Raw genomic sequence first — 27,398 nt, 5'->3', positions numbered from 1 at the left:
CCTTCCGCACATGCAGAATAATGCACTTTCAATCCACTTTCACAATGGTTTGTGAGTGGATGTTGCTATTCCGCACAGCAAAATCCAGCTGCAAAGTGCATTGAAAGTGGATTGAAAGTGCATTATTCTGCATGTGTGGAAGGGGCCCAAGTGATGCTACTACTGTCTCACTGAAGCAACATGTCCGTATGAACTCTTCTAGATATGAAAAGCCCGAAAGCTCATTTCTCTTCCTATCGGTACACACAGGGCACAGCTTCACTTGGCCTTGTCCAAGGAGAGCCAGGTGCACCAGCTCAACTTACACTACAACTTCTCATAAATCCCTCACTTAATCTTCTGGGCTTACCTTGCTTTTTGAGCTGAGCAAGCGGCAGCGTGAAAACGCTCCTAGAACCTCAACATAAATGTTTCCTTAATCCCATGAAAGCCACAAAACGGGCCTAGCTGAAGAAGCAGGAAACTGAGCTCAGGAACTTTGCGTGACCTCATCTGCCCTGTCACTCTTGGCACTGGCGTGGTGGTCACAAGGTCACGCTGAGAATGGCCAATGACAGAATTCAACTTGGAGGACCTTGTTTAGATGTATCAGTTGGACCAATCTGTGTCCTGCGGTTTTCTGATGTTGACAACGCTTTGATCGTTCTGTTTCGATACCGATCTCTCTGACTGCAGATTGATTACACAACTCCTAGCAAGAACTTTTCCTCCCAAATTTGGACAGGCCAATAGTCAAACAAGATATTTATTGCTTTTGGTTTTAAAGTGCTGGGGAGGTTGGGAATGAGGCGAAACAATGAGGAAGGGGCTGAAGCGACAAGAGAGGTAGCTATTTAAAAACACTCGAAGCGACACCACAGTCTTCAAAAACCTTGAAAAAGGTCAGTTAACATGTGTTGGTGGTAAAATGTAGGGGCTGGAGGACTATCATTAACGTGGCCTCTGGGAGAAGATAAACACGCTTTCTGAAATTAAATCTTTTGAGTTTGACCACCGCAGTCGGTCGTTGGCATGTCAGCCCATAGCTGAGGCTCTGCATTCAAGGCCAAGCCAAATACTTAGAAACAAGGAAAGAAAGGACAATCTCTCTTTTTTCTCCCCAGTCATACTGAACTACAGAAAAGAGGAAAAGAAATGGAGATCCCCAATTCTGAGACTTAAATACACACTTCCAATTTTTAAACTTTTTTTTTTTAATAAACAAGGCAAACGAAAGAATACAGCCTTTCAAATGACTGAAAGAAAAGACGTGGAAGGTATTTTTCGCCTCAGCAACAATGAACAAGTGATACATTATAGTGGAGGACATGGACCCTTCTTAAGTTTTATAACGGAGTTTCAGTGCAATACAAGTTTTACAATGAAGATAGCTTCAGATTCGTCGCCATGTTGGTCTGCAGTAGAAGAGCAAGAGTCAAGTCCAATAGTACTTTAAAGACCAACAAGTTTTCCAGGGCATAACCATTCAAGACCATTCCCTGGAGCTTTGACTCTCGAAATTTCCCTGGGGAAATCGTTGGCCTTTAAGAGGCTACTGGTCCCAAATCCTGAAGTTTCACAAAAGGCGACGGTTTCGTGGCCTCTGAGAGAAAAGGGACCGCCGGTTCTCGCACTTGTTTTGGTTTGCAAAGGCAAAAAGTCTGGTCAACGGTTATTGGCTTGGTTAGTCACTAATTACTATTACTAGAAGACAGACTAGTTCTCAGAAGCTATCCCACATGAACCGAAGTTCAGGAGTCACAGAAGCTGAAGAGAGGATCCAGCCACTGAATCTCCATGCTGCCACTGAGACAGCTGAAGCCGGGGCTCTGGAAGCCACAGGAAGAACCGCTGCTGCTGCTGCGACAAAAACAATGCTGCCACTGCTGAGGCTCCTGATGCTGCCACTGCTGAGGCTCCTGAGAGGCCCACCAAAGCTAACGGCCCCTCCCAAAGCCACCCAAAGAGCTCTGAAAGTTTCTGATGCCACCAGAAGTGAAGGTAGAAATGAAGAGCATGCAGTGGACTGCAGAAGAGGCCAGGAGTGATGTGGGCCAGCCATTAAAACCGTGCTGGCCAACCCCCTGCCCCCCCCCCCACAGTATGCTGCAGAGATCTGAGCAGGCCTGCTCAATGGCTTGCCCAGAGGTAGCATGTAGAGCCCCCTCACCCTCCCAGCCCCTCCTGAGCAGCAACCTGCAGTGGAAGGTAAGCCTGTGCTGTGCTCCACAAAAGCTATTCGATATGGTTGCTTAAGGTACCAAGCACTGTGAGGATTCAAGTAAGATGGTTGTCTAGAGATAGACAAAACTATTGGTAGCATGTCTTTACTATTGTTCACCTTTCTACAAAGGATGGAATCACAGAATCAAATATCTGGATAACTGAAATCTCCCATTGCTTCTATTTCTCTGCTTCGTGACAGTTTGGTCATCTGCTCCAGGAAGGCATCATCCACTCTTCAGTCTGACATGGATGTAGCAGAGGATGTAGCAAAATGAGGATGTAGCAGAACAGTCTTTGGGATAGATCAACAGACAGCATCAAATTGAAGTTCAGCGACTAAAAGCCCAGCCAGATAAAGCAGAATTCAGGTGCTCAGGCTTCAGTGAGGGAGTTCTCCAATTACGGAACACTTGATGAGAACTGCTATCTACAATGTCATCTAAATCGGCACATGGATATATTGCACAGGATAAAATGGGCCTCCTCAGCCCACCGCAAATATGATAATGGGGATCTAATGTATTTTGGACACTCAAACTTTCTGGGATTTGATAAGTCAAGGTCAGCATCTTAATGGTGCAAAGCTGATAGATGGAAGTAACTGATGTAAGCTCTGGAATGTCATCATGATCAGAGGCGTACCACCTATAGGGACATGGGGTCACCCCCACATGACCATCCGGGTGCCCCCCCACATGACCAGAAGGCATGTGTCCCAGCCACATGCCACTGAGCCCTGCCCCCAGCAGGCTGCCTTTTGCCCTCCCCAGGCCCTGCTGGCCTGCATGGAGGCCAGGGGGCAGGGATCAGTGACAGGCGGCCCCACCCCTAAGCCCAGCTCCTGAGTCCAGGGGGCCATGGGGAGTGCCCGGAGAAGGGGTTGTCTCCGGGTGCCATTTCCCCGATACACCTCTGATCATGATACATAATAAACTTTGAGAGACTGATGTTTGCAACCAGTAGAAAAACTTCCCAACAATTCATCGAGGCCACGCTCATGCAGAGCACATTATAGCAGTCTAATATTAAAAGCAGAAGATTTAAAAAAATCACAGCTGCAAGATTGGCATCTGATAAAATAGGCCGTTGAGCGGAAGCTAGGCCGATTCAAATTTGCATCTCGCTGAAGGTCAAGAAAACCAATTGTGAGTAGCAAAAGATGCCATCACGTATAAAGATAACAAATCTCTTGAGAGAACTTTGCCCCAAGGTAACATTCCTTAAGCAACAAACACCGATGGGGCGATAAAGAGATCTTCTAAGACGAAGTGGCATGATGGAATCATTCCAGATAGTGCGAATCATTGGCTTGGAAGGACAAAATGCACCGAAGGTGAGCAGTGACTTTCTTCCACATTGGCATGACAGCACTCTTGAATACCATTTATCTTTTCACAAGTCTATGATTCTATAAAGTGCATTCTAAACCTGCCCCCCTCTCTCTGGCAAGTAGCCCGGCTTTTCCATTTGTGGCTATTACCTTGAAAAATTCAAAACAGAAAGAGGATTATATACAAGAGTGTTATTTCAGTAAAAGGTTGCAGTGGTAAGAATGTATAACAGTTCTTCGAAAACAAGGTGCTTAAATAACTGGCATATTTATTTCTTCAGTGATTTCTTTTTTAAAAAAACAGATGGGAGCTCACTGTTCTGTGTATTTGCACTGAACTGTAATACAGCTATGTGTTACAGAAATTTTTTTGTAATTTGGCTGCAAACTCTTGATTTGGCTGGTCTTTAGGGGTAAGTTTCACTTTGTTCCCAAGAACATCCCAACAATCTGATGGAAATCACTGTGTCTCTCTACAGAGTCACTAGAAGTAAACCAACTATTATCCCACACGTTCTTACAGACATCCAAGTCCCCATCTTTTATTCTGCTCCTAACTAGAAACAAAGTTCCAAATTCGCTAAATTACAGGGATGACTCAAAATCTAGTACCTAGGGTTGCCATGGCTGTGCCTGGCAAATTCAGGAGCTTTCAGGGAAGGGGAGCATCCCCGTGATGTCATTTCCTGGTGAAATTCCCAGAGCATTGTGGCCATGCTGACCGGAAGTGAAGTTGCTGTGTCATCCCTCCCCCATACTTTAATGAGAAAAGGTGGAGCTGGTGAGGGTCAGTGAGCAATCTTGTAAGCCTAGTAGTACTCATATTAATGATTTAGAAGAAGATGAGGAGTAGTAGTTTGAATTTATAACCTTCTTTCTCTCCTGGAAGGAGACTCAAAGGGGGTTACAATCTCCTTTCCCTTCCCCCCACAACAAACACCCTGTGAGGTGGGTGGGGCTGAGAGAGCTCCAAAGAACTGTGACTAGGCTCCTTCCTGAAGATTACTTTTGGCATAATACAGTTCTTTAATTCTTCTGGACTTCAGCAGATAATGACCATGACTTACTATGCTGCCCTCTGTCTTTCTCTCCATTTTTTGTTGTATACATACCGTACATTCCTGATTAGATGGCCATCCATTTGAGACTGCCTGTTTGCTAAGGTCTAGCTGCTTTATGTGCCCCCAAGTTCTGGAGCAAGGTGGCTCCATTCTCCAGACAGAAACTTCTTGGGTGTGGTACTTCAACGGTGCAAGGCCCTACAGTCTAGTGCAGAGTCCATTAAATATTTATCCACTGTCAATTAGAAGGAAAAAACTGTCAATTTTTTCCTTCTAAATACTCTGTTGTTTTCCTCCCTCCCTTTCCCCTGATTTTGTTTAGCCTGTTAATATTTGAAGATGCTGCTGTCTGTTTTAAATTTGCATGCCGCGTCTTCTGTTTTCTAGTATTTTATTCCTCCTTCCCCCAATGTTGAACCAGTCAAAGCTTCCAAGGCTGGCCCCAGGTACAGCACACTGCAGTAATCAAATCTGGAGATGATCAGTGCATGAATTACTGTGGCTGGATCTAGATCAGGGGTCTGCAACCTGTGGCTCTCCAGATGTTCATGGACTACAAATCCCATCAGCCCCTGCCAGCATGGCCAATTGGCCATACTGGCAGGGGCTGATGGGAATTGTAGTCCATGAACATCTGGAGAGCCACAGGTTGCAGACCCCTGCCTGAAGCTGGGAAACGGTGCTATACACTAGCATGGAGATTTTTCTTCTCCATCTGTCAGTCTGGGTTCAGCTACATCTTAAGCTGTGAACCAGTTCCTTGAAGGAGATTACTTCACAGCCTTACAACCCCCTTGGTCTGGAACGAATTTCAGTTTATTGGTTTTTACCCAGTCTATTACAAATCCATGAGCTGGGACATTGACTGCCTCACAACCAAAGTGGAAAGGAAAAAATACAGAGCGGTGTGTTAGCCACATACTGATGATGACGAACACCATAACACTGAATGACCTCAACCAACAGTTTAATGTAGGCCAGTGTTTCTTAACATTACATATCTTATATCCTGCCAATCACTCTACCAAAGAATCTAGATTCCACCATGATAGAAACAGAAAGCCCACTCTTTCTGAGAAGGAAATAAATATATTCACAGGCATTCTGTTACTATATTTTCTATTTTTTGTTAAGTTTTAAGGACTTAAACAGTTCAAATAGTATTTTTGGAAGTAAACCCTATTTCTTTCACTTTAATGGATAATGCCTAGCAGCTAGGATTGGGCAGGAAACAACCCACCAAAGACATTTTCTGGTAGGCAAGGAGAACGGACAATTAGAAGAAATGCTCAGTGCCCAAGGTTACTACTACTGTGCCAAAAGGTCAAAGATGGATAGTCCACAGCAGGTAAGGTCAGCAGGAGATGGCATGTTACACTCGCAGGTGGACACTGGGATTGAGGGAGACAGAATTTAAAGTAATAATTATGAAAACCCTGCATCCCCACCAAGAAGAAGAAGAAGAAGAAGAAGAAGAAGAAGAAGAAGAAGAAGAAGAAGAAGAAGAAGAAGAAGAAGAGGAGGAGGAGGAGGAGGAGGAGGAGGAGGAGGAGGAGGAGGAGGAGGAGGAGGAGTTTGGATTTATACCCCACCATTCTCTCCTGTAAGGAGACTCAAGGTGGCTTACAAGTTCCTTTCCCTTCCTCTCCCCACAATAGACACCTTGTGAGGTAGGTGGGGTTGAGAGAGTTCCGAAGAACTGTGATTAGCCCAAGACTACGTTTGTAGTCTTGATACAGATAGTGATACACTGGTACAGATAGTGACAATACTGGGGAGCTCACAGAACCCTGCAAAACGAGGCACAAAACAAGCCTTCCACAGCTGCATCTTGAAAAATGGTTGGCCAAGTAGGGCAGAACCACTGCAAAGCCATCCCTCCAACCTGCTACTCCAGGAGGACACTCTGGTGAACAGCATCAAAAGCTGCAGAAAGGTCCTGCAAAGCCAGCAAGAACATACTCCCGGTCATATTCTCAGTCATGCTTGGGGTTGCACAAATGAGAAAGCACTAAAGCACTGCAGAATCTTGGTTTGTTCTCATCCATCCGGGGCAAGGGAGGTGACTGGCATCCCCTCCTATCAAGCAGATTTCAACTGGGGTGGGGATGAATGAAATTCAACTGGGGTGGGGATTGATGAAAGGGAACATTCACATTCACTTATGGAACCACTGAATAGTAACAGGGAGCTTTTGGGTCTCCGACTGGTGCATTGTGAGAAGAATAAGACCCCTTCCGCACATGCAGAATAATGCACTTTCAATCCACTTTCAGTGCACTTTGCAGCTGTGCGGAATAGCAAAAGCCACTTGCAAACAATTGTGAAAGTGGACTGAAAGTGCATTATTCTGCATGTGCGGAAGGGGCCTCAGTCTAATACTTTCTCTTCTGAATGCTGGAAAGAGAGTCTTATGCACACAACCTGATGTGAATCTGGCCACGCTGGAACTGGAGGATTTTTTTTTTGCTCTCACTGCTATTTTTCCTACCAGTTAAAAGAAGTTAAAATCCAAACATATAAGTTAAGAGTTTTTTTTAAAAAAAAATAATAATGCACGTTTAAAATACAGACATACAAAGTCAATTCCTTTGAAAGATATCAGCCATGAAAATGACTATCCTAAACTTCTTCCTAACCAGGTTAGGGAGAGAAAAAAATATAGAGAAAAAGTTAAAACACCCCCCTCAAAATAAAACCCCTCCTTCTAAATTGCTGAAAATTGGAAGTGTGCGCTGTTATTTTGGTAAACATGAGTCAGGGAGTGTGCCTGGACAAATTCTCTGCAAAGGTTATGAGACGCAGCTGCACAATTCGCAAGGGAGGACAAACGAATACAGTAAACTCTGCTTACAACCGACACATTCCTCTGCCAAGCTTTTGTCATTAAAATTTAGAGGGATGGCAAAGTGACTTTGCATGTCAAAGAAAAAGGAATAAACGGAGGATTATTCAGAAAGTCTGAAGTTATTTTGAAGTCGGCCGGAATCGCTTGTGTACGCCAGGGGCAGATTCAGTGTTTATTCCAATTCATTTTGTTGTCAGGAAACAGAGCGTATTTTATTAAAGGAAGCCCAGTGTCTAAGTCAACAGGGAAAATTTCACTTTGGCTGGCTGTGGGAGGTCCTGAACCTTGAGCCCGTAAAAGCAGCCATTACTGTGAACATTTCATCATGCGGGGAGGAGGGGGGGGGAGTTTGTTTAACTAGCCTGCTCAGCAGGATATGGTGCGGCTCAGGCAGTTCTTTCTGTTTTGATTTTGAGTGCACTAGTTTATCCTCTCACAGGACACACAGATCATCAGAAAGTACGTTAATGGGCCATTCTGACAGTAATTCAGAGAAGTGGGGACTTTCATTTACTGTGGGGGGTGCAGAGGTGGAGCGAGGGGGAACTGCGCCTGGGGCACGTGTGAGCCCTGCACCCCTGCCACGCCCCCAACCCAGAATGCCCATGCTCTGGAATGTCTTTGCCACGTCCCGGCCATGCCCTGCACAGGTGCGCGCCCGGGGTGTCATGCCCCCCTGTCCCGTTGGCGCTACGCCACTGGGGGGTTTCTACATGTTTTTTTGAAATCAGCTAGTAAGAATGACAGATAGGTAAGCAAAACCAGATCATCCTACGATGGTGAACATCCTGCTACTCCACTCAGCGATGTTTGAATCATCCTGACTAAGGAGCCTTCGTCGAATTTACGAGGCTCTCTTGCCAGCAGGAGAATGACTTAAGACGGAGGAAAGCTTCAAGTGTTGTTGAGTGGAGTCTTACAATACAGGCCAGTGTTTGGCCTCTTTATTTATTTATCTTTCTCACTGCTATTACAATGGCATTTCAAGTCATGCTGACTTAAAAGGAAATTCTTAGTCAACCAGGAAATTTACCTTACATGGCAGCTTTCAGAAACAGAACAGAAGAAGAACACGAATTCCACGTTGGAACCCGTTCTTAAACAGAAGGTATTAATAACCAACTTCTACAGATGATTTACATGAATTTTGGAAATACCTTTGGTTGGATCCAGATAATGTTCCAGTAATTAAAGGAAAGGTGTAAGTCCCACCAATTTCCCCTTCCTGCTGTAGATGCCCAATTTGCCTTTCAAGCCATTTATGAGGGTCTCCAGTTCTCCACAAATAGCAGTGTGGGACTGGAGGGTGGGGTGGGGTGAAACAGGCAGGAAAATCCTGTTCTGCTGATGGAAAGCACGTCCCATCAGTGGAAAATTAGTGTGGATCCAAACCATTACCGTTAGGTTTTCCATGTGAAAATTTAGGATACTTTACAACATCAAAGCCAATAGAAGAGAAGAAGAGTTTGGATTTTTATCCCCCCTTTCTCTCCTGCAGGAGACTCAAAGGGGCTGACAATCTCCTTGCCCTTCCCCCCTCACAACAAACACCCTGTGAGGTAGGTGGGGCTGAGAGAGCTCCGAGAAGCTGTGACTAGCCCAAGGTCACCCAGCTGGCGTGTGTGGGAGTGTACAGGCTGATCTTAATTCCCCAGATAAGCCTCCACAGCTCAAGCGACAGAGCAGGAAATCAAACCCGGTTCCTCCAGATTAGATACACGAGCTCTTAACCTCCTACGCCACTGCTGCAATAAGAAATCTTATATATTTAGAAAGATTCTTGTGCGAACCCCATTATTTTATGTCAAAAAGTATTTTCAGTTGGGAGTGGGAAGGGAAAGAGAACATCACTTGAGCAGTCCCCATCAGAGAAGGAGAGAAGGCTTCCTTCTCTTTGAAAGGAAGAAGTGTAATCAGGGATGTTGGTAGGTAACTGTTTTTCAACTGCCCCCTGCCCCCCTTCATAATAAAAGAGAGAGTGAAGGTTTACCAGCCACCTTCTCTCCTCCACACACACTGTGTGAAAAATCTAGGTACTCAAATATAATTCTTGTGATTATTAAGTAACATGTATATTTCATGCAGGGAAAAACATTCTACCCATACCACGGAAGCCGAAAACGAGACACATTTTATAACCACCTAACAGTTGTGGGATTGTCGTCCGATGGAAGTTTGGCAAAGTCCAAGCTTGAACATTTTTCAGAAGAGCAATGAAGTGTGGCTAGTTGGGTGATGGTTACTTTAATTCCCATTTAATTCCCATTTGCAATGGTCATGTCCTCCAGGAAAATAAAACTTGTCTGAGTACTGTGTCCCACACAAGTCATCCTTCTGATTGGTTCAACTTGCCCCTCACTTTTTGATGCCTGACTTAAAAACACAAAGCCGGGCAGCTTTGAGGCTTTGCAATAGCTTTGACAGATAATTTTCATTTCTTTATGCTTCCCAGAACTACAAAGCAGGTCATGTATAAAGTACCAGTGTGACAAATGAATCAAGCAGAAAGAAAACAAGCTAACTCTTTGCTTTTTATCCACAGCAACCACCAACAAGGTCACAGGGATTCTGAGGCAACCACCAACAAGGTCACAGGGATTCTGAGGGCAACCACCAATAAGGTCACAGGGGTTCTGAGGGCAACCACCAATAAGGTCACAGGGGTTCTGAGGGCAACCACCAACAAGGTCACAGGGATTCTGAGGGCAACCACCAACAAGGTCACAGGGGTTCTGAGGGCAACCACCAATAAGGTCACAGGGATTCTGAGGGCAACCACCAATAAGGTCACAGGGGTTCTGAGGGCAACCACCAATCAAGTCACCAGGATTTTGAAAAAGGATGGCCCTTGGGGCTTTAAAAGTCACAGACATTGTGCATTCACCACCTTTTACCATAGGGACTTTGCATTACCTCCTTTGCCATCTTCTGCCAAAGAAATGCACCTTGCAGAAAAATCTGCTACCACCCATTATCTAACCACACTTCACAGTGCATTAGACATGCAAGTTCACTTCTATCTGAAATCCATGCAGATGATATGCAAGACTTGGAAAAGAATGTAGGTGCACCAGGGTGAGCACAACTCAAGGAAGAAGATGATGATTCTGAATTTATATTCCACATTTATCTCCTTTAAGGAGACTCAATGTGGCCTACAAGCTCCTTTCCCTTCCTCTCCCCACAACAGACACCTTGTGAGGTAGGTGGGGCTGAGAGAGCTCTGAGAAGAACTAGCCCAAGGTCACCCAGCAGGAATGTAGGAGTGCAGAAAAACATCTGGTTCACTAGATAAGCCTCTGCCACTCAGGTGGAGGAGTGGGGAATCAAACCTGGTTCTCCAGACTAGAATCCATCTGCTCTTAACTACTACACCTCACTGGTGCTCAAAAGTGTTGCACCACTGCTAAAGAGTGACCTGTTGGCATTACTGTGGACTTACCCTTTTCTGCTCCTTAACATATTCCATCAGCTCTTCCCTTGCTTGCCTCACAGCTTTTTCTATGGCCTCTTCACTTTTCTTTTGCTCCTCTATGATTGCAGCCTTCATAATCTCCTAGGATAATAAAAAACAAAAATACTGCAGATTAAATATTACATGCTCATTTGAGTTCAGTGCTCCAGAACAATGGCCTACTACGTATAGAAACCGTTTCCCACTCACAGAACGCTTGCCTTACTGGAACGCAGCTTTGGACATCTAACTGCAGGTGACTCTAGTTTCTATACTGCTCGGGGATTTTTAAATAAATCCTTTAATGTTATAACAAATTATAACTGTAGATTTATTCTCTAATGGTATCAAATGTAGACTTTCCATGAAACAAAGCTATAGATGAGGTGCTGCATGGTTTCCGGGCTGTATGGCCGTGTTCTAGCAGCATTCTCTCCTGACGTTTCACCTGCATCTGTGACTGATAGTAGGAAAGCAAAGCAAAGCTATAGATGTCCCGGGCAGATTCCTGGAATGACAGCATATGTTTTTCTGGTGGGGAGGGAATCTTTAACATATATGAATACTTGAATCCTTTGACTTGCTGAGTCCCATTTAGGACTCGGTATACTAAATCCACTAAACATACGCAGATCTAGACACCTTCTAATTGCCTTTTGATGACGAATTAGGAACCTGGATCTTCCCAGTTACGCTCAACGTTTTTTAAGACACTGAAAATATGTTGTTACGACAACAGTTTCTAAGAAGTCAGGGGACAAAAGCCAAGTCACCTGCGGGTTACATAGGCCACAGTATTTCTCAACATCTCCTGAAAAATAAACAAATACCTTTGTTTTGCAATACATAGTGATTACCTCATTACTGGCTTAAGAGCTGGGTACCGCTCCACAGCAGCATTATAATCTAGAGTTATGATATACTGGAAAGAAGATCTACAATTAACCATAATTGCAAATAATTTAAAGATGCATCAAAATATTTAACAAAGAGCTCCAAATATTGCTTTCCCCCAGGATCCACTGCACTAAATTTGATTCAGAACCCCACAGGACACCAATCAGCAGGTTGGGTTCCTCAACTCATGGGCACAAATCTTTCCCTTGTTTGTCTCTCTTCTAAGTTGGTTCTTGGAGAGCAGGGAATCAAACCTGGTTCCTCCAGATTAGAGTACACCTGCTCTTGACCACTACACCACTGCTGCTCCTACAACTGGTATCTCCATTTTGGGGACTATGCTCACAACAACAATAAGCATAACAGCAGTAGTCTTCTTCTGAAACACCATAATTATCCATGAATATCCTTTAAATGGAGGGCAGGCTCTCTCAGACAACTCCACAGACTGTGTTTGCCAGGCGATTGGCCTATAGGCTTCCAACACGCTTATTTGAGCGTTGCCATTATGTTTGAACTAGCTGTAGTTGAAGTAACAAAACTATGCAAATAGCCCTATGCTTAGAAATGCAGGGGTCCAGTGGTCCATAATGAAGAAAGACTGATAAACCTAGTGATGAATTGGCCTGTTGATAGTTGGGCTTAGGGCAGTGGCTCAAAGACAGGGGGAACTATGAACACAGACTCCCCTCTTTGATACACCTCTGAAGATGCCAGCCACAGATGCAGGTGAAACATTAGGAACAAGATCCACCAGACCACGGCCACACAGCCCAAAAACCCACCAGAACTAGTTGAATCCGGCCGGGAAAGCCTTCAACAATACATATGAACATTATGTTGGAGCCAACCAACGTTTTTGCTAATGAAAAACTGGATTCTTCCCTTTCATGACCAACCAAAAAAGGCATTGCTAGGGATCACAAGAATACATTCACAAAATACATTTTCAGGATGAGGCTACAGAAAAAGGGAATTGTGCATGATTACGTGGAAAAAAATGTTTAATAAACACGCATTACAATTTAATATCCAACACTAAATGATACATACAAAAATGATGCAGATTTTAACACTGAACTTTCTCAGCCTTGTTCTTTGTTGCCCTTTCCGTGACATTGGGAGTAAATAAAAATTCCTCAAGTTATTGTGTGCGTTGTCCACAAAGCTTTGTCCTAAACCAAACTGCACAGTCTCTGGCATCCATTAATGTGTAAAATGGACGAAGAATCCTCAACCAAAACCAGGTTCCAAACTGTAGTTCATACAAGTTATAAGGTCAAACGTAGGACACTATTTTAGGCATTTAGCCAAATGACGCAAGAGATATTGAAAGAATTCAGACAATCAGAATTAAGCTGATAATTGAGTTAAACAGGGGGTGAATCAGACTCAACTATGGTGTTCTGAAAGAAAACTGATTTGATTATCTGGAAGGATCAGAGAGAAGCAAGTTATCTTAAACCATAGGTGTCAAACTCACGACCCTCCAGATGTTATGGACTACAGTTCCCAGCATCCCCTGCCAGCATCATCATGGCAAGGGATGATGGGAACTGTAGTCCATAACATCTGGAGGGCCACGAGTTTGACATCTGTGTCTTAAACATTCACTACTGCAGTACTACAATCAAAGCTCTGCTCACGACCTGAGTTCAATTTCAAGTTGGTTTCAGGTAGTCAAGTCAGTTTCAGGTGGTCAAGGCTGACTCAACCTTCCACCCTTCCAAGGTCAGTTGAAATGAGTTCCAGTTTGCCAGGTGTAAAGTATGGATGCTGGAGAAGGCCGTGGCAAACCACCCCATAAACACAGACAGTCTAATAAATGTGATGCGATGTCACCCCAGTGCTTGCACATTGTTCCTAATGTTTCACCTGCATCTGTGGCTTGCACAGGAAACTACTATTACCTTTACCCAAGTGTTCAGAAGTGGGTAACAGCTATGTGCAAAGGATTTTTTAATGGTTGTTGTGAGTTTTCCGGGCTGGGTGGCCGTGGTCTGGTAAATCTTGTTCCTAACATTTCACCTACATCTGTGGCTGGCAACTTCAGATGTGTATCACAGAGGGAAGTCTGTCATACACTGTGTCCAGACTTCTCTCTGTGATACACCTCTGAAGGTGCCAGCCACAGATGCAGCCGAAATGTTAGGAACAAGATCTACCAGACCACAGCCACACAGCCTGGAAAACCCACAACAACCAATTGAATCCAGATGTGAAAGCCTTCGACAGATTTGTTTTAATGGTTCAGCAAAAATAAACCAATACAATGGCAGGCATTTGTTTCCCACTCACTGCCAGTAAGAAAAGTACACTTTCTTTTCCCAGAGTCATGTTTGGAGATCATTGGACTATGGAAGTGTCACAACTGTTTTCAAGGCTGCCAAATATAGCACATTATAGCTCTAGTGTCTTTTCCCCCCCCATTCTTCTGAGGAGCTAAGGGTGACAGTATGGGGTCCCCATTTCATCCCTTTAACCCTCATCTGACATTCTACCCCAAGGCTTGGTACTATATATAATGAGGAAAATGGAAGAGGAAAGATCATTCTGGCCTCTTTAGCGATCTTGAAATAGGAATTTTCCAAATAACCCTAGCTGGTTGCATTGCAGGCCGAGCTCCTTTCACCTCACAGCTTTATTCCACCTGCAATTTAAACTGAGACAAACATACACACATGCTCCAGAGCCAGGGCATGCCCAGCATAAATGTGACTTTTAACAAATCTAGCTGTTGGGGGGGGGGGGGACGTTTCCAAGTTCAACAGTTTGAAGCAAAAATAAACAAATCTTCACTCATTAAGTTATAGGCCATACCACACCGATGGTCAAGTAAGATAGTCATGAAAGTCTCTTCTCCAAGTGCTTCCAACTTCAAAAGTTAAGTGGGTGACTCTCCAATTGAACAAGGACACATGGCCAATTATTTACATTGGATCACCAACCCTAAATTAAGAAGAGCCTTAACACTGGCCAGATTCAATCTAATGCCTTCTATGCTGCTCTATGGCAGATATCAACAAATTGATAAACAGAGGAGGCTATGTCCATGCAATATGGGTCAAGTGGAGACACTCGATCATACCCTCTTTCATTGTGTAAGGTTTGCAAAAAATCAGAATGTCGCAATCTGCACTTATCCCATTTCTGTACAACAATCTAACCGATGCTCTTAAGATACCTATGCTTTTGAACAACATGGATCCCACAGTGTGCGAGAATGTAGCAAAATTTCTGCTAAAGATAATAGATGTAAGTCTAGATGAATACCAATCAATGTCTATGTATTATGACCACATATAGCCAGCAGTAATTTTTCTAGCTTCTGTCAGTATCCGATGACGTTTAAGTGAGTCAACTTAGCTGAAGGAATGTCCTATAGTTACAGAAGGACCATGTATATATTTTAGTACCAGTGTCTATAACTGTGAGCAATAATGGGCAAATTTTGTATGCTTATTTTGTATGTTTATTTTATACCAATAAAGGCTTGTTACTAATACAAGTGGGTGACGCCCTGTGGTTAGAGATAACCCTTGGAACTTGCTCCTGATGAATGATCCCTTGGTGCCACTGTTTCAGATAAATTTACTTCTTATGTGTTTGATGGATTTTTATTGCTGCTTCTTTTGAATACCACTATGCAATATATGAGAGCCAGTGTGACATTGCGTAGGACTGAGAAGATCCCAAGAACACTTTGATTCCTTCACCCCGGTAGGCAGACTCATCCCCTCCAGAGATAAGCCCCACCACCATAGTGTCATCTGCAAATTTGATAATGGTGTTACTATGATAGACAGGGGTAAAATCACATGTATAAAGGGTGTACAGTAAAGGACTCAACATACAGCCCTGTAGCGTTCCCATGTTGAGAGTAAGAATTGAGGAGACCTGATTACCCAGTCCAACCCACTGGGAACATCCAGACAAAAAGTCCCTAATCCACAAACAGATTGAATGTGAGAGTCCAAGATCCAGAAGTTTGGTCACCAGTCTTTGTGGTAGGATTGTCTTAAACGCGGAACTGAAGTCCGCAAAGAGCATCGTCACATAGTTCCCCTGTCTTTCCAGATGAGTCCAACCCCCAAAAGGACATGGAATTTTTGCAATTGATATAAGTTCTGTAAGCTTTATATAAAAACATGCAAGTGATGTAAAAAAATATATAAATAGTATACGTTTGGTGCATGAATACAAGAATTGTAAAAAGCATTCTGCACTTTATGTGAGACTTGGTTGCACGTATGATAGACTTAAGAAGACAGATTTTTTTTGTTATGAAACTGTAAAAGACAGTGGTAAACAGAACAGCACATCAGGGTATAAGAATGAAACAGACACAAGTCTTGGGTAACAAAAAGTTTATTACAGAACTAATAAATATGCTCAGAGAATAACAGCAAAGCAATATTTTTGTATTAGAGAGCATCAGTTAACATATGTAATATATTCTTGTGATCACTGTTGATTGTGTGATAGGTCCCTTCCGTGCATGCACAATAATGCACTTTCAATCCACTTTGGCCTCTGCAAATGTTCATTTGTGCCCACTTTGGTCCTTTCCCCAAATTTATTGGGGCTGATTAACCCACTAAGTTTCTCAGTTAAACAAATGTGCAGATGTATGAAACTATCATGTTTTCAAGGAAATACAGAAACAGTATTATAGCTTGTAGATCATCTGCCTAGAGTCATAGCTTTCAGATTACTCTGGAAATAAAAATAATAAAGAAAGTTGTGGGTAGTAGTAATTATATCATGGTCAATCTAAGCTAAGTGTGAAGCACATTTACTCACAAATTTCTTCCACACTTATCTGGAGGTCCCACTGAACTCAGTGGAGCTTACTTTTGGGTAAATGTGCTTGCAAACTCACTTTTTCCATTTTTTGAAAGAAAGTATGCTTCTGCTTCCAAGTTTAAGAAAACCTAGATTTTATATTAAATAGGCGGGATAATGATTTTTTTTAGCCATACGCAAATTTTAAAAAGTGATCTATAGTTATTTATTGCAGATTTCAGCCTTTTCAAACGATGGCCTACAAATGGTCCTGGTTAAAAAGAATCAAGTTAAAGGGAGAATTCTCCAAGGATTTATTCTGACATTTACTATGTATATGACTTGGCCTGTGCATTAAAAGAGCCATGTCAAATATAAGCAAGATGCTAAAGATAGAACAAAAACAGTGGAACGCAGCCAGCATACCATCCTGCCTGCACAGCACGCTACTTCCATACCAATGATATTTCAGCATGTGGTACAGAGATCATAAAGCCACCGAGGAAACACAAGCATTTTGCTGTAATCAGAACTCTACTTTTGTTAGGAAGTCATGCCTCTTTCGCTCATATTGCATTCCAAAAAAACAAGGCAGCTATGCAAAGGCCTTCCTTTGAATAAAATAGTTCTCCTTTATATTTTGCACTTATCCACCTGGATAACATATGTCTGAAATGGAAATCCCAGAATACATCGCTCAAGGAAACAAACAGTCTTTTTGGATTCACTTATGCCATACATCTGCTGCAGATACTGCTCTTAGAAAAGTTCAATATTCCCCTGGTGATACAATATCATTTATCTCTGTCATATTTATGTCTCCCCGCAGAACAATATTTCCAACTTATTAAGTTACTTGGCAAACAGAAGCACAGACACCTCCAGCCACTGAAACAGGAAATTTCATTATGCACGACAGCTGATATATGTACCTTGGGGTTGCTGTACTATATTAACAGCCTAGCACCCCAATTGTGAGCTCACTTCGCTTTGAAGTTCTACCGTTTTCATTCAGCTTTCTGTCCCTGTGAGCGTGCTTAATCTTAAATCATTGATACGTCTGTCTCCTAATGTACAACATCTCAGGTAGCCCAAGCCATGGGGGGGGGGGGGTTTGAGGGGCAGACGAGGATGTTCCAGGTGCGCCATCCAGTCCAATAGACTGAACTTGCATTTCTGTTAATGTCAGTTTCCACCAGCAAAAGGGGATTACATTTAAGAAAATAAATCAAACGTTTTGGGAGTGAATAGGCTTTTATTGAATGGCGCCAGTTAAACTTTCAGAGCTCACTTCATGTGGTATGTAACAATCTTAGCTTTAATATTTCTCTAGGAAAATCAAGGAGATCAAGGAAATCAAGTGATCTCTCTTTGGGCACTTCCGCACATGCAGAATAATGCACTTTCCCAATGGTTTGAAAGTGGATTCTGCTATTTTGCACAGTAAAATCCAGCTGCATTGTGCACTGAAAGTGGATTGAAAGTGCATGATTCTGCATGTGCGAAAGTGCCCTCTGTATACACCTCCTTAATATAAATGGCCACATCCTTTCATTTTTAATTGTTTTACAGATTCATATTAACGGTCCTTCATATTAATTAAGGGAATCTGCAATATTTGTTCAACAGTACAAATGCTTTACTACAAATAGTTATACACATTTTCAGATTGCCTATGGAAGGGGCCATGAACTGCCACCACCCAAATCAAAGCCATCCGTCAACACTGCTGTTAGACTGCAAGCTGGAAAAAGTAAAATGCTAATTAGGAATTAATAGTAAAGTATGGTGAATTAACCTCTCAGCTGTTTGTGCTTGAGGTTAAACTGATCTTTTATATAAATATGAAGCTGTCTTTTGCCACTGGCCCATATTTACATAGCATTATCTGGTCCAAGGAGCGGTCACTCAAGTTGCAAGTCGAGATCTTTCAGCATCCTCTGACTTGACATCCTGCGTACAACGTATAAACTGCACTATGAAGCTATGGTCCCACCACTCCTAATGGGATAGAGACTGCAGCAACATTCCCAGAGTGCTTGAGAGATCCTCCAAGGGGTGCACCCGCGGGAATTAAAGTTCCCATCCTGGAACGAAAGCGAAATTAGTCGTTCATTCTTCAAAAAAAAGGGCTACTGCGAAATTATGTTCTGTTTTCTGGTTTGTGTGTTGTATTATATTACAGGAGGCTTCAGGCCTCCACTAAAGAGAATGAAGAACTCCCAAGGGAGTATACGATCCACCCAGTGGTGGGATCCAAAAATTTTAGTAACAGGTTCCCATGGTGGTGGGGCTGGACGGGGGACGGGCATGGCCAGTGGCCATATTGGGAACATTCTGGGGGTGCAGGGCATTCCTGGGGCGGGGACTTGTGGCAAGGACACAGCCGCTGCGCCGGTCCTTGGGCAGGAAACGAATGCACGCAGGCGCAGGCTGCCACGCACGCCGGTGCACCTCCTGCTAGACTGCTTCAAGTTCTGCGGACTACTGCTGAGAAGAGGGGCGTAACTAAGGCAAAAATCACATGGCAAAATCACCAATTAGTAACCCCCTCTCGGCACACACAAATAATTAGTAACCTACTCTTGGGAACCTGTGAGAACCTGCTGGATCCCACCTCTAGATCCACCTGAATTTCTCGATCACGGCACACGTATAGCAGCAAGCTGGATTTCAGAAGCCCGCACAGAAAATGGACACCTGGGTAACTTTGCCACTTCATTAGCATCTCCACATAGCTGCAACGGCCAATGTGTGAGGTCAGTCAACGAGAAGGTAAAAGGCACTAACCTGGCTGTTCTGCTTGTGCTCTTGCATCGCGTCCTCGACTGCCTGAGCGATCTTTTCGCAATCTTCACTTCGCTCCGTTTGCCACCGTTCCTTTTCCTCCATGTGCAGCTTCTCCATATTTTCCCTTTCTTCTTTCACGGCGACCAGAATGGCAGCTTGAACGCTTTCCTTTTCACTCTTTATAACAAACGAGAGCAGCAGTTACACCATTTACAGCCCAACTGTGCCTGCACTCGCTTGGACGTGAGGCTCGCTCTGCGCACTGAACTGCAGCTTTACTACATTCAGTTAAGACCCTCTGGTTACCCTTTATCCAGGATACCTTTTCACTTCGCCATTTTAAAATTGACATCGGTGAAAAGGCCAGCCTCTTGGAAGGTTTTGGGCAGATTTAAAACTATTCGCTGTCACTATTATCCTAATTGGAAGGGTCACAAATAAAGAAAAAAGGGCGGAAGTTCAGTCTGCTGATTTTATAGACTGAACAGTACCAGGTTGATCCAAGACAATATTGATGTTATTAAAAAGACAACCATTCCTGACAGTTTGCTCTAGCTATTAATTTGCCATGTGCCTTCTTCGGTGCTTGCAAAAACGAGACCTCTCTTCTGAATGGTTGCAGCGTGCCCTGATCGGCTTTGGTCTGAGCCAACCTGTCATGCAACTGGGCTGACAGAGGCCCGATTAATCTTTCTGTTGTCATGTAAAAAAAAAAAAAGGTTGTGAGAAGAGGCTCTCCGTTTTATTTTCAGCTCTTTTTGAAAAAAAAACCCAAGTTGTTTTGTCAGTTTTATTTTTCAATAACGTGCTTGTTTAGCCGGAGTTAAATTACTTGCCACCCAAGACTTCTGGCCTTCGTGCCATCATGTCAGCTGCCAGTGCCAGCTAAAAGTACTGGAAGGATAAATGAAAAACATAAACTTTTCACTGCTGCTTTCTTGCTCAATCCAGCATTTACTTTGCAATTCTTATCATGTCCCTGGTATATTTTTTTTCAATAACCACCTCGGGGACTGAGGTTCTCACTGCAGAAAAGTGACCAAATGCAATCACAGTAAATTCAGCTGGATATTGACAGACCAAATTCTGTGTTCTTAGAGATTATGGCATAGATTTTTATGGGCTAAAAGTAGGGTTGATTTTGATAGCCTCCAGGCAGGGCTGGAGCAAGGGAGAACTGGGTCCGGGGCATGCGTGCGCCCTGTGCCCCTGCCACGTCCCTGCACCGGCGGGCACCCGGTGCATCGCGACCACCACCCCTTGGCGCTATGCCACTGTCTCCAGGTGGTGGCTAGAAATCTCCTGGGAAAATGACTGACCTCCAGGTGACACAACAAGATCCAGTTCAAGGCGCGGTAAAGCTGAAACCACCAAGGGAAGAAGAGTGCATGCAACATACCGGGTGCAACGCCACAATTCACCAGATCACGGTGGGGGTCGGAAAAATCCATGGGGCTCCTGGAAAATGTAGTTCCCACCAGGCCCAGGCAACGCAGGCAGGCTTCTTCAGCCTGCTCCTTTCCTAAAAGTAAGTGGAATGAGGTGCCATGTGTGTGTGTGTGTGGGGGGGGGGGGAGAAGCCAGAGTGTGCACTGGGTGCACTCTGGCCTAGCTACGCCTCTGGTTCAGCGAAAGAAAATGGCCGCTACAGGAAATGGACTCTATGGCATTGAACAGCAGGGAAGTCCTAGTCCCCAAACCCCTCCCTCTCAGGTTCCACCCTCAAAATCTACAGGTATTTCCCCATCCAGAGCTGGCAACGCTAACCAAAAGCCACTTCAGCAGATCACGAACCATTATCCTTATTGGGCAACTATGCCTCCCACACTCAAATAGGGATGCCAACCTCCAGGTGGGGTCTGGAGAGCTCCCAGAATTATGACTGATCTGAACAATAACTTCACCAAGAATGCAGCACTGAGGAAAAATTTTTAGCTTCAGGCATAGAGGAAAGAAATAAGGCTTTTATGAGCAGTTCTATATTTCAGGGCTTTTCCAGCTGTACTTAAAAATGGCTCACCGTTCAAATCACCAGACTCCTACACTAAAAATCAAAAGCAGCAATATTCAACATAGCCACAACAAACAGCCAGATCCTAGCAACACTTCCAGTGCCAGAGGTACCTTTGCCGCTGTAGCCAGAGCCTCCCTGTTCTTTTGCCTTTCGTCTGCCATATGCTTTTCCAGAATTTCCTGTAAATTAAAAAACAAAAACAAAAACAAAGTACAATTCAGTGAGGGGAGAGGGGAAACGCATCTTGGGGGCGGTGCACCCCCATGCCGATGCATTTTCCCAACCTGCTGGAGTAAGGGGCACATATGCCAGCAGGGAGGGCGAACAGGGCAGCTAGTAAACACCACACAGGTTTACAGCACCCAACCCAGAAGAGGTTGCTTTGCCTAGAACTGCACCAGGATACCTGAGGATGCTGGTGTGGCCAGGGGCATGCTGGGGGTGTTTCTGGGGGTGGAGATAACAGTAGTTGGCTTCCACTGGGCTTTTGACCCAGGAATGGCTCTAGAATAGCCCTCCATGTGGTGTAAAATGTGGCATAAGTCTGTTTTTTCTACCGAGTTGTCTGGGAGGCAGTGGGGGGGGGGTGACACTGCTTGCTGTGCCACCAAGGACTCAATTGGAGGTGGTGTGGTGCCACCTTCGTCATGCTGTCCCCCGCCACCGCAGAACTCCCCCACATCTTTTAGATCCTTTCTGTGATTTTTGTGATAATTTTTACACATACTAGGAAAAATGACAAGACATGATTGAGGTAAGTCTTTCTTGGAACCCTTAAGAGATCGAGAGTAGGTGCACTCTAATCTGGGGGACTGGGTTTGATTCCCCACTCGGCCACTTGAGCTGTGGAGGCTTATCTGGTGAACTAGACTAGCTTGTGCACTTTAACACGTGCCAGCTGGGTGACCTTGGGCTAGTCACAGTTCTTCGGATCTCTTTCAGTCCCACCCACCTCACACAGGGTGTTTGTTGTGAGGGGGGAAAGGAAAGGAGATTGTAAGCCCCTTTGAGTCTCCATACAGGAGAGAAAGGGGGATATAAATCCAAACTCTTCTCTTCTTCTTCTTCTTAACTTGCAAGCAGAGGAAAAATAATAACATTTTTGTACAGTGTGCTGCTGTAATCAGTAGAGGCAAAGTAGAGGCAAAGATAATCCAGGAACAAACTTATTGTCTCCAACTGGGGTGTTTCTTGGTTGCCTCTGTCAGTGGAAGACTGAAAGAATACCACGTACCCCAGAAAACTGCAGATTTTGCTCTACTGTGAGTGATCATATCATTATGGTTCAGTTTTTCTGTTTCTGCCACCTTCACAGCTAGTATCTCAGACACAGCCTGTCCCTCTCCTTTACAAATGACATCTCAATCACTGCTATAAGCTGTAAAAATTAATTTGTTTCATCTGAGCAACTGGAGAAACTCTTCTTATGGCCTCACTCTGCCCCCAATAATCTAAGCACCCCAGACATCATATGAAGTACCTTATATTCCTGCGATTGCTGCATCAAGGATTCTTCTATTTTTCCCTTCAATGTTTCACGCTCCTTGTTCAGAATATCCAGCAGCCTTTGATGCTGGGAAAGAAGACGATCACATGGGTACCACTGATTACTCAAGGGCATTACAGCAAATGAGAGCTCGTAAAAAGCTAGTTTTCTTCTTGTTTGCACAGATGAAGAAAAGCATGAATACGGTTCGCTCTAACGAGAATAGCAGCAACGGGTAGCTGGATGTTACATGACCTATACTAATTAAATACCATTTTTCCTGAACCCCCAAACTCCACCAAGGCCACTGGTAGTGCAAATTCAGCAAATCCTCTGGTAACATTACTAGGTACTTCTGAAAAGATAGCCTTCCCCTGCTTCTCACCATACATTGATATTTACAGTTTATGATACAGAAGGATAAACGCTTAACTGTATACAGAGGAACCAGAAGAGAACCATCAGTTCCACGGCTGCCACATTCTAGCAATAACTGAAGGCAGCTGAATTCTCCATCTCACTTTTGCTAAAATGTCTACCAGATTTAAACTATAAATGAGGGCCCCAGCCATATCTGTTGTTCGTACTATTTATATGTACATCTAGGGTAGCTCTGATTTCTTGTAAAAGTGCAGGGGCAGCAAACTTGAACCCAGCCTCGACAGGGCCTACCCACGTCCGATAGTTTTCCGCGGAGACCAGCACTTATGGTAGGGATGCATGAGCCTGAAAAACCTCCAGTACACCTGTGTTCATGGCTGTTCTGCTGAATTTTGCCTGACCATTTTATGCTTTTCATTTTTGCACGAGTCACGTGCTGTCAGGTCACAGCTGACGTGGCAATCCAGCAGAGTTTTCAAGACAAGAGGCTATACCCCAGTGGCGTAGCGCCTAAGGGACGGGGTGGGGCGTCTTGCACCAGGCGTAGCCGATGGTGCGGGGAGTTTCCCGGAAATTTGCGGGGCACAGGCGCACATCACATGCCTCTGTAGACACGAGGTCCCACATGCTTACTATATGGCTTCTGCTTAGCCATATACCACTTTTCAGAATAAAGATTAATAACCAGGAATTTCCAGCGCTGAATTAATCCACCATTTCCTGGAAATCTTTGTTCCAGAATGCTGTGCTTGGGTCCTGGGGACAGAGCTAGGAAGGCACTAGGACTCAAGCAAAGTATTCTAGAATGAAGATAGTCCAGGAAACGGTGGGTGAATTCACAAATCTCCTGTCATCTTTATCCTGAAAAGGGCATAAGAGAGGAAGTTAGAGGCTGTTGAATTCCTCTGCATAGCAACCTTGGTATTCCTTGGTGATCTGCCATCCAAATATTAACCAGGACCAACCCTTCTTAGCTTCTGAGGTCTGACAAGATCAGGCCAGCCTGGACCATCCATGTCTGCGCTTTCATTTTTAGCATCCTCCAGTTTTCAAACTGACTGGGACACCTCCTGATGGAGGGAGGGTACATTACTAGAGGATTATCTCCTAAAATGTACAATGAATTTTTAAAAAACCAATGACGTTTGAGTCGTTGACACAAGGAACAAATCTGAGCAGAAGGGGTTAAGAGGTACCTCTCTGCTGACAATAAGAATCCTAAAAGGACAGTGAGGTCTACATTTCCCTTATCAAAGGGAAGAGCAGGGGTAGTGGCTAGAGCAGGGGTGGCTAATCTATGGCGCTCCAGATGTTCATGGACTACATGGACTACAATTCCCATCAGCTCCTGCCAGCATGGCCTACTGGACCACAATTCCCATCAGCCCCTGCCAGCATGGCCAACTGATGGGAATTGTAGTCCATGAACATCTAGAGCGCCATAGGTTAGCCACCCCTGCTCTAGCCACTACACTACTGCAGCTGACAAATATGGGTCTACAACTGCTCACATGACTGGTCTGCTCTTGAGAACAAAATAATGTCTAGATCGGCTTTGGAATACAGCCGTCCTTTCCACAGTGTGGGGGGTTAGAAAAACCACATAAAACTCAAGATGCAAAGATCACTGAGATCACCACGAGATGTCACGTGAGAGATTGCCGTAAACATGCTTCGAACCATAGTCCTTTTACTAGAAATTTAAGAACAAAATTGTGTAGCCGTTCATTAATTTTATTAAATCATCATTAATTTTAACAATGTCATTAATTTTATTAAATTAAATTAAATTAATTTTATTAAATTAAATTAACTTCATTAATCTTATTGAACCAGCATTGATTTTATTAATTTTATTGATTTTATTAATTTTATTAATTTTATCAATTTCATTATTTTCGTTAAATTAAATTGAATTAATTTTATTACATTAAATTAACTTCATTAGTTTTATTGCATTAAATTAACTTCATTAATTTTATTAAATTTAATTTCATTAATTTTATTAAATTATCATTCAGATTCCTATTTCAAATTCAAATTCCTATTTCTTCCTCATGCCGACCCACAATAAACTGAAACACTGATTGGGAAGTCACTGTGCGGAAGGGACAACTTCACAACTTCTGTCACGAGGGGGAAAAAAAACCTCTTACCATTTTCCTGGTCGCAAAAATAGCTGCTTTGATTTTCAGTGTGTCCCTGTTCCAGGAATTATTTACACACAACCTTCCTCCCAGCAAATATTTCAAAAAGTACATTATGCGTGAACTCTCAATAAGTACAGAAAGTGTTCTAAGACTGGGACAGGCAATATGAGTGCCAGAAAAAATGCAACACTGACTTCTCAAGTTGTCGGTGTAATGGCAAAAGGCCATGGAGTCAAGACCTGTCCTGGCCAGGTAACAACAGCCGTTGCCAGCACCTCAGGGACTCGATTCAGTTGCTGGGAAACACAGCCAGCGCTGTGCGCTGAGTAAAAAGGCTACTTCTGTTCAGCATGGGTGCTCAGTTTGCCCAATGCTGGTCTTAAGTGCATGACAATTGTTGTGTCCTCTGGGGCAAAACGGGAACCCAGGAAAGGCAAGAGGGTTACGTTGCTCATCAAAAACTCTCAAGTTAACTGAGCTGATTTACAATAAAAGAGCAGGATTTGTTCTCAAACACAGAGCAAGGATTGAACGAGCAACATCAAAACCATTCCCTAAAATGATTTTGCCAGAGCCGCTTTAGCAGCTCTCCCAAGAGGTTTCCTCGAGGTCGATCTCCAAAGGAGGATCCCCTCTCTGAACCCACATTAAAAAACGTCAACATCTGTAGGGAGAAATTAAAGGAAAGGTTTATGTAAAACATTTTGGGAAATGGTTTGGTATGTAGAGACAGGAAACATTTGCTAAAATAATTTCAGCCAGTTACTGAAGAATATGTGTATGTATGGGTGGGAGAGACAGACGCAACCTAACTTGGTTTGGAAAAAAAGATTTGGAAAAGGATGCCTTCAAACTGTCGTCCACACTGTCCTGAACTTGAAAAATTTCGTTACAGTGCCAAAATGCAAGCCAGATACTGTATTTCTGTTAAAGACTCACAAATTTGGGTGGGATCCAGCAGGTTCTCACAGGTTCCCGAGAGTAGGTTACTAATTATTTGTGTGTGCCAAGAGGGGGTTACTAATTGGTGATTTTGCCACGTGATTTTTGCCTTCGTTACGCCCCTCCTCCGCTCCTCAGCAGTAGCGCACAGAACTTGAAGCAGTCTAGCAGGAAGTGCACCGGCGTGCGTGGCAGCCTGCGCCTGCGTGCATTCGTTTCCCGCCCAAGGACTGGTGCAGTGGCTGCGTCCTTGCCACAGCCCCGCCCAGCAATGCCCCGCCTCCGGAATGCCCAGCTACGCCCCCATCGTGCCCCGCCCATCCCCATTGGTGCTACGCCACTGTTTGAATCCCACCACCGTGGAAACCTGTTATTAAAATTTTTGGATCCCACCACTGGATGTACATGCTTTTGTGATCCAGTCTACTTTGCATAAAGGGTTACATTTGGTTGGCAAATTATCCCGGCACATAGATCGCTAACATTGTGCAACACTGATGTACTGGGTAGCACAGTAGTCTTAGGAACCTAGATCTTGCCTCCTTGCAAATATTAGCCCCTCAGTTCTCCTGTTTGTGCCTTTCTCTGTGTGATGTTTCTGCTAAATGTCACACTTTATACACTGGATGAAGGATGCTCTGAGTCATGAAAATTTATGCCATGATGCATTTGTTAATATTTTAAACTTTTTCTCTTGTCCCAGCTCCCGCTCTCCTCTATTATATTTCTATTATCTCAACAAGTGTGAGCAAAGCATTTAAATGTAAAATTGTTCTATCTTAGGCTGATTCAGCATGGACCAAAAACAGCAGTGTGAAAACGGTGTGAAAATGGTGTAAAATGATGTAAAACGGTGTAAAAGGATTTATACTGTTTTCACACTGTTTTCACACTGCTGTTTTTGGTCCATGCGGAATCAGCCTTAAGCTCATTTCACCCCGTTCTCTGGTCAATTTCCACACTATAGCAAATTTAGGTCAGACAGAGTTTGTTCAAAGAAATGGCTGAAAATGCTTACACAGACCTGACAGATATGAGATCGCAAAATATAGCCA

At 43.8% G+C, this 27,398-nt stretch overlaps 1 protein-coding gene across 6 annotated transcripts in view; it reads right to left on the bottom strand.

Moving 5' to 3' along the window:
• The window catches only part of CCDC91 (coiled-coil domain containing 91), a 119,519-nt gene that overhangs the window by 14,322 nt on the left and 77,799 nt on the right, over positions 1 to 27,398 (bottom strand). For 5 of the 6 annotated variants that reach the window (XM_048516105.1, XM_048516108.1, XM_048516107.1 and 2 more), the window contains 4 exons: positions 22,865 to 22,957; positions 21,495 to 21,563; positions 19,371 to 19,547; positions 10,887 to 11,000 (listed from right to left, as the gene is read on the bottom strand). In XM_048516105.1, the coding sequence (XP_048372062.1) occupies positions 10,887 to 11,000; positions 19,371 to 19,547; positions 21,495 to 21,563; positions 22,865 to 22,957 (453 nt within the window). Of the gene's footprint in view, positions 1 to 10,886; positions 11,001 to 16,237; positions 16,512 to 19,370; positions 19,548 to 21,494; positions 21,564 to 22,864; positions 22,958 to 27,398 lie in introns of those variants that run through there. The other variant, XM_048516111.1, reaches the window with a different exon arrangement.

The sequence above is a fragment of the Sphaerodactylus townsendi genome, linkage group LG14 (assembly GCF_021028975.2).
Source record: "Sphaerodactylus townsendi isolate TG3544 linkage group LG14, MPM_Stown_v2.3, whole genome shotgun sequence".
Lineage (NCBI taxonomy): Eukaryota > Metazoa > Chordata > Lepidosauria > Squamata > Sphaerodactylidae > Sphaerodactylus > Sphaerodactylus townsendi.
The sequence above is the reverse complement of the archived record's forward strand: the minus strand, read 5'-3'. Positions and strand labels throughout refer to the sequence as shown.